Genomic DNA, 7,500 nt, shown 5'->3' with positions numbered 1-7,500 from the left:
GAGTTAGAGGCTGCAGAGTCAGAGGCTGCAGCGTCAGAGGCTGCAGTAACTGCTGCTGTGGCCTGGGCCAGGGTTTCCTCCAGCTGGTTCTTGGTCTGTTGACACTTGGTCCACAGGACGTTCCACTGATGGGTCTGCCGGGGGCTGGCCAGAGGGAGATAGACAAGGTCAGTGGAAAAAACGGGTGTAGTGTGTAGTTACCCCAAGACACTCATCTGGGGTAAGTTTTTCATTTCCCCTACTAATGATGAAGGTTAGGATTGGGGGAGGGGAAGCTGATCCTAGATCTGTACTTTGGGGAAACTGCACCCCAAAGTGAAAAAAGCCCCCTAAATGACTTATTTATTATTTGAAATAAAAACAACAAACAAATAATACTTAGTAGCAATAATAATATGGCAACTACAGTCTAATAATAATAACTATGAAATAATAATAATAATAACTATGACATAATAATAATAACTATGACATAATAATAATAATAACTATGAAATAACAATAATAATAATACATATGACATAATAATAATAATAACTATGACATAATAATAATAACTATGAAATAACAATAATAATAATAAATATGGCGTAATAATAATAATAACTATGACATAATAATAATAATAACTATGACATAATAATAATATGGTAACTACTGTCTAATAATAATAACTATGACATAATAATAATATGGTAACTACTGTCTAATAATAATAACTATGACATAATAATAATATGGTAACTACTGTCTAATAATAATAACTATGACATAATAATAATAACTATGACATAATAATAATATGGTAACTACGGATTAATAATAATAACTATGACATAATAATAATAATAACTATGACATAATAATAATGCCTATGGTAACTACTGTCTAATAATAATAACTATGACAGAATAATAATAATAATAACTATGACATAATAATAACAACTATGGTAACTACTGTCTAATAATAATAACTATGACATAATAATAATAATAACTATGACATAATAGTAATAATAACTATGACATAATAATAATAATAATAACTATGACATAATAGTAATAATAACTATGACATAATAATAATAATAATAACTATGACATAATAGTAATAATAACTATGACATAATAATAATAACTATGGTAACTACTGTCTAATAATAATAACTATGACATAATAATAATAATAATAACTATGACATAATAGTAATAATAACTATGACATAATAAGAATAACTATGGTAACTACTGTCTAATAATAATAACTATGACATAATAATAATAATAATAACTATGACATAATAATAATACTATGGTAACTACTGTCTAATAATAATAACGATGACATAATAATAATAATAACTATGACATAATAATAATAATAATAATAATAATAACTATGACATAATAATAATAATAATAATAACTATGACATAATAATACATTTATGGTAACTACGGTCTAATAATAATAACTATGACATAATAATAATAATTACTATGACATAATAATAATAATAACTATGACATAATAATAATAACTATGACATAATAATAATAATAACTATGACATAATAATAATAATAACTATGACATAATACTAATAATAACTATGACATAATAGCTCAGAAAATGCAGTCCTTGTCAATCTGCCGCAATAGGCGACTGCCTAATCCTGCCTAATGAGCCGGCCGTGGTTCAAGAGGTTTTGATTTGTGTCCTTCTATGAAACCACATTGTTTTCTATTCCTAAAACAGCAATGGCAAGTGGAATCCAAAAAAAGACAAAAAGGCGGCCAATATGATGCAGAAAACTTAACTGAACTTTTCACAATGAAATTAACAAAAATATAGCTATTAGTTTACTATTACTATTAGGATGTAGGACCTTATTTGGATCTGCATTAGCTGTTGCTGAAGCTATCATACTCTTTCCTTTCCTAACCTGCCCTATCCTACTTTTTCCTATCCTACCCCATCCTACCCTACCCTATCCTACCCCAACCTATCTTACAGCAGGCGGTATACCTGTCCAAGGACAGGACCATATCATTGAGGGAGCTGAAGTTGTCCAGGGAGAACGTGGAGCTGTTGCTGAAGCTATCATACTCTTTCCTTTCCTAACCTACCCTATCCTACTTTTTCCTATCCTACCCCATCCTACCCTACCCTATCCTACCCCAACCTATCTTACAGCAGGCGGTATACCTGTCCAAGGACAGGACCATATCATTGAGGGAGCTGAAGTTGTCCAGGGAGAACGCGGAGCTGTTGCTGAAGCTATCATACTCTTTCCTTTCCTATCCTACTCTTTCCTAACTACCCTATCCTAATCTACTCTTTCCTATGCTACCCTATCCTACTCTTTCCTATTCTGTACTACTCTTTCCTATCATACCCTATCCTACCCCATCTTACTCTTTCCTACCCCATCCTACTCTTTCCTATCCTACCCTACCCTACCCAACCCTACCCCACCCTATCCTTCCCCAGCCTATCTTACAGCAGGCGGTATACCTGTCCAAGGACAGGACCATATCATTGAGGGAGCTGAAGTTGTCCAGGGAGAACGTGGAGGCCTCCATCTGATAGTCCTGGAGGATCTCAAGTACCGCAGGAGGGAGGCTCACACCACTGCTCTCCAGGTTCAGCTGCCGGAGGTAGTCCTGGCAGTGCTCCATCCACTGGTTAGCCTGCAGGACAGGACGGATAGTACGTAGAAATAGAATCAGAACAGACACTGAGTGGACAAAACATTAGGAACACCTGCTCTTTCAATGACCCAGACTGACCAGGTGAATCCAGGTGAAATCTATGATCCCTTATTTATGTCACTTTGTTAAATCCACGTCAATCAGTGGAGATGAAGGGGAGGAGACCTGGTTAAAGTATGATTTTTAAGCCTTGAGACAATTGAGACATGGATTGTGTATGTGTTCCATTCAGAGCGTGAATGGGCAAGACAACATATTTATAAGTGCCTTTGAACGGGATGTGGTAGTAGGTGTCAGGCCCCCCGGTTTACGTCATGAACTGTAACACTGCTGGGGTTTTCATGCTCAACAGATTCCAGTGTATCAAGGAGAGACCACCAACCAAAGGACATCCAGCCAACTTGCCACAACTGTGGGAAACATTGGAGTCAACATGGGCCAGCATCCCTGTGGAACGCTTTCGACACCTTGTAGAGTCCATGCCCTGATGAACTGAGGCTGTTCTGAGGGCAAAAGGGGGGATGCAACTCAATATTAGGAAGGTGTTCTTAATGTTTTGTACACTCAGTGTATATGATTGATATAATGTATAAAATATGTATCTATTGTATCTATCAATAGGTCAAGGTTCAAACACAGCAGCATAGTAAGGAGGATCAACCCTTACAGTATTCTGTGTCATAAGTGGCTCCCTATTCCCTATTTGACCAGGATTCATAGCGCCATTTGGGATGCAGCCTAAGACACCTCATCACATCCTTTTTCCTCAATCTCTCTTGCTTGATAAATAAATGAAGAATGGGAAATGATCCTGGGTCTGTCTTTACCGAGCCGTAGAACACGTAGAGGTTGGTGAGGATATCTAGCTGGTTCTTCCTCCTCTCCACTCTGCCCAGGATGGATCCCAGGTGCTGTTTGAAGTCCAGCAAGGCCGAGCTGGGCAGAGACTCCCCTGACTGCCTGACCAGCAGTAAACCCTGCTTCTGCTGCTGCTGTACGTGGACAGAGAGAAGAGGATCATGGGAAATGGAGTTTATACGAGTCTTAGAAGCAGTTTTCAAAGCAGAAAACAACAAGTCAGGAAGAAATGTACCATGTTTAAACTTACAACTGACTCCTCAAAGAACTGTTCCAAACTCTGCCTCATGTCTTTGACCGTAACCAGAGAGAGAGGAAGAGAGTCCAGGGCAGTGAGGTGCTTCTCTCCTTCCACACTGAACCATACTTTGATCTGGAGGGAGAGACGGAAGGAGATGGGATGTAAGGCTTTTGTATAATACGCTAACATCCAATACTTTAGAATCAGGGCCACTGTAGCTCACATTATCATAATTACTAGCAGCTTATTAGACATTAGTAGATCAAGTTAGAAAGGACTTCAACGTATGTAAGCACAATCAAAACGACAGAATGAAATGCCCAAAGACAAGCCATCAGTCTGACTGAAGTGAAATCAGAACGACAGAATGAAATGCCCAAAGACAAGCCATCAGTCTGACTGAAGTGAAAATCCCACCTGCTCCGTCTGTTCCTCAAACCTGCGGACCTCCAGCAGACTCTCCAGCTGTTTCAGGGACTTGTTGGAGAGGATCACCAGTTTATGGACCTCCTCATCCACCTGGTTATAAAGGACATTCACCATGTCCACTGCATCCCTGGACGGACAGCAAGGACAACAGTAGGTTGGCAACGAATGGTGGTGATGGGTAATAGATTTATCATCAGTGACCATAACGATATATGTTTGTGTTGAGCACCACTGTCTGAATGCTTCATAAAGTTATACATGATCTCTACAGAGGTTCAATACGGCCAACATTCTGATCTTTGGATAGAACTCTGATGTGTCTCAAATGGCACACTATATATTATATTATTATATTCCCTATATTTTTTTATTTTTTTATTTTACCTTTATTTAACTAGGCAAGTCAGTTAAGAACAAATTCTTATATACAATGACAGCCTAGGAACTGTGGGTTAACTGCCTGTTCAGGGGCAGAACGACAGATTTGTACCATGTCAGCTCGGGGATTTGAACTTGCAACCTTCCGGTTACTAGTCCAACGCTCTAACCACTAGGCTGCCTGCCCCTATATAGTGCACTACATTTGGCACACTCTACCCTATATAGTGCACTACATTTGGCACACTCTTCCCTATATAGTGCACTACATTTGGCACACTATTCCCTATATAGTGCACTACATTTGGCACACTCTTCCCTATATAGTGCACTATATTTGGCACACTCTTCCCTATATAGTGCACTACATTTGGCACACTCTTCCCTATATAGTGCACTACATTTGGCACACTCTTCCCTATATAGTGCACTACATTTGGCACACTCTTCCCTATATAGTGCACTACATTTGGCACACTCTTCCCTATATAGTGCACTACATTTGGCACACTCTTCCCTATATAGTGCACTACATTTGGCACACTCTTCCCTATATAGTGCACTACATTTGGCACACTCTTCTCTATATAGTGCACTACATTTGGCACACTCTTCCCTATATAGTGCACTACATTTGGCACACTCTTCCCTATATAGTGCACTACATCTGATCCAATAGTAAGTTCTGGTTATGCAGACCCTCTCCCAGCAGTACCTGTAGTTGTCATTCTCACAGGCCTCGTCCTTCCTGATCCGGGCCAGGACTGTTCCTCCCTCCAGCCTCAGTCTGTTCAGACGGGTGTCCTCCAACACACACTTCATCAGAGACCTCTGCTGCTCCAGCACCTCAGATACCTCCTGAACCAGACACACACACGCACCACAGTGTTACACACACACACACACACCACAGTGTTACACACACACACACACCACGGTGTTACACACACACACACACACACACCACGGTGTTACACACACACACACACACACACACACACACACACACACACACACACACACACACACACACACACACACACACACACACACACACACACACACACACACACACGGTGTTACACACACACACCACGGTGTTACACACACACACACACACACACACACACACCACAGTGTTACACACACACACACCACGGTGTTACACACACACACCACGAGCTTTAGTTATGGCCAGGAACTGCTGCCATGTATCCCACTCCCCCTGAGGCACCCTCGGAGAGTGGGGTCACGGCTAGGGATCAGCCATTATTGACGACGACCCAGGAGCAATTAGGGTTAAGTGCCTTGTTCAAGGGCAGATAGCTTTCACCTTGTCGGCACAGGGATTCAAACTAGCAACCTGTCACTTACTGACCCAACACTCTAACTACTAGACTACACACACACACACACACACACACACACACACACACACACACACACACACACACACACACACACACACACAAAACACACACACACCTTGGTGCTGTCCAGGTTGCTGGTGCTGCTCAACGTAGAGATAGAAGATTGGAGGGAGGAGAGAGCCACGCTGCAACTGCTGGCAAACGGCTCAATTTTCTAACAGAAGGGATGAAGAGAGAGATAGAGAGAGAGAGAGAGAGAGAGAGAGAGAGCGAGAGAGACCGAGAGAGAGAGGGAATGAGAGAGAGAGAGAGAGAGAGAGAGAGAGAGAGAATGAGAGAGAGAGAGAGAGGGAATGAGAGAGGGAATGAGAGAGAATGAGAGAGCGAGAGAGAATGAGAGAGAGAGCGAGAGAGAGAGAGAGAGAGAGAGAGAGAGAGAGAGGGAATGAGAGAGAGAGAGAGAATGAGAGAGAGAGCGAGACAGAACGAGAGAGGGCGAGAAAGCGAGAGAGAGTGAGAGAGAATGAGAGTGTGAGAGAGAGAGAATGAGAGAGAGTGAGAGAGAGTGAGAGAGAGAGCGAAAGGGAATGAGAGAGAGAGAGAGAGAGAGAGAGAGTGGGAGAGTGTGAGAGAGAGAGAATGAGAAAGAGAGCGAGAAAGAGAGAGAGAGCAAGAGAGAGAATAAGAGAGAGAGAGAATGAGAGAGGGCAGAGAGAGCGAAAGAGAGCGAGAGAGAGAGCGAGGGACAGAGAGAGAGAATGAGAGAGAATGAGAGAGGGCAGAGAGAGCGAAAGAGAGCGAAAGAGAGCGAGAGAGAGAGCGAGAGAGAGAGAGAGAGAGGGAATGAGAGAGAGTGAGAGAGAATGAGAGAGCGAGAGAGAATGAGAGAGAAGGCGAGAGAGAGAGAGGGAATGAGAGAGAGAGTGAGAGAGAGAGAGAGAGAGATAGAATGAGAGAGAGAGAGATAGAATGAGAGAGAGAGAGCGAGAGAGAACGAGAGAGAGCGAGAGAGAACGAGAGAGAGCGAGAAAGCGAGAGAGAACGAGAGAGAGCGAGAAAGCGAGAGAGAGCGAGAGTGAATGAGAGTGTGAGAGAGAGAGAGAATGAGAGAGAGAGCGAGAGAGAGAGAATGAGAGAGAGAGAATGAGAGAGAGAGCAAGAGAGAGAAAGAGAGAGAGAGAGAATGAGAGAGAGCAAATGAGAGAGCAGAGAGAGAGAGAGAATGAGAGAGAGAGAGTGAGAGAGTGTGAGAGAGAGAATGAGAGAGTGTGAGAGAGAGAGAATGAGAGAGATAGAATGAGAGAGAGAAAATTGGAGAGAGAGCAAGAGAGAGAATAAGAGAGAGAGAGAGAATGAGAGAGAGCAGAGAGAGCGAAAGAGAGCGAGAGAGAGAGCGAGGGACAGAGAGAGAGAGAGAGAGAGAGAGAATGAGAGAGGGCAGAGAGAGCGAAAGAGAGAGAGAGAGAGAGAGAGAGAGAGAGATAGTGTTGAGATCAGGGAATACCAGAC

General features: G+C 41.8%; 1 protein-coding gene across 2 annotated transcripts in view; it reads right to left on the bottom strand.

The window, feature by feature from the left end:
* LOC139378816 (pleckstrin homology domain-containing family G member 4B-like) overlaps window positions 1-7,500 on the bottom strand; it is a 37,342-nt gene that overhangs the window by 16,447 nt on the left and 13,395 nt on the right. For both annotated transcript variants that reach the window (XM_071121349.1, XM_071121341.1), the window contains exons 6-12: window positions 6,107-6,205; window positions 5,337-5,479; window positions 4,232-4,370; window positions 3,824-3,946; window positions 3,543-3,707; window positions 2,519-2,694; window positions 1-144 (exon numbers count right to left, since the gene is read on the bottom strand). The exon at window positions 1-144 is cut by the window's left edge and continues 798 nt beyond it. In XM_071121349.1, the coding sequence (XP_070977450.1) occupies window positions 1-144; window positions 2,519-2,694; window positions 3,543-3,707; window positions 3,824-3,946; window positions 4,232-4,370; window positions 5,337-5,479; window positions 6,107-6,205 (989 nt within the window). The remainder of the gene's footprint in view (window positions 145-2,518; window positions 2,695-3,542; window positions 3,708-3,823; window positions 3,947-4,231; window positions 4,371-5,336; window positions 5,480-6,106; window positions 6,206-7,500) is intronic.

Source organism: Oncorhynchus clarkii, chromosome 2 (genome assembly GCF_045791955.1).
Source record: "Oncorhynchus clarkii lewisi isolate Uvic-CL-2024 chromosome 2, UVic_Ocla_1.0, whole genome shotgun sequence".
Lineage (NCBI taxonomy): Eukaryota > Metazoa > Chordata > Actinopteri > Salmoniformes > Salmonidae > Oncorhynchus > Oncorhynchus clarkii.
The sequence above is the reverse complement of the archived record's forward strand: the minus strand, read 5'-3'. Positions and strand labels throughout refer to the sequence as shown.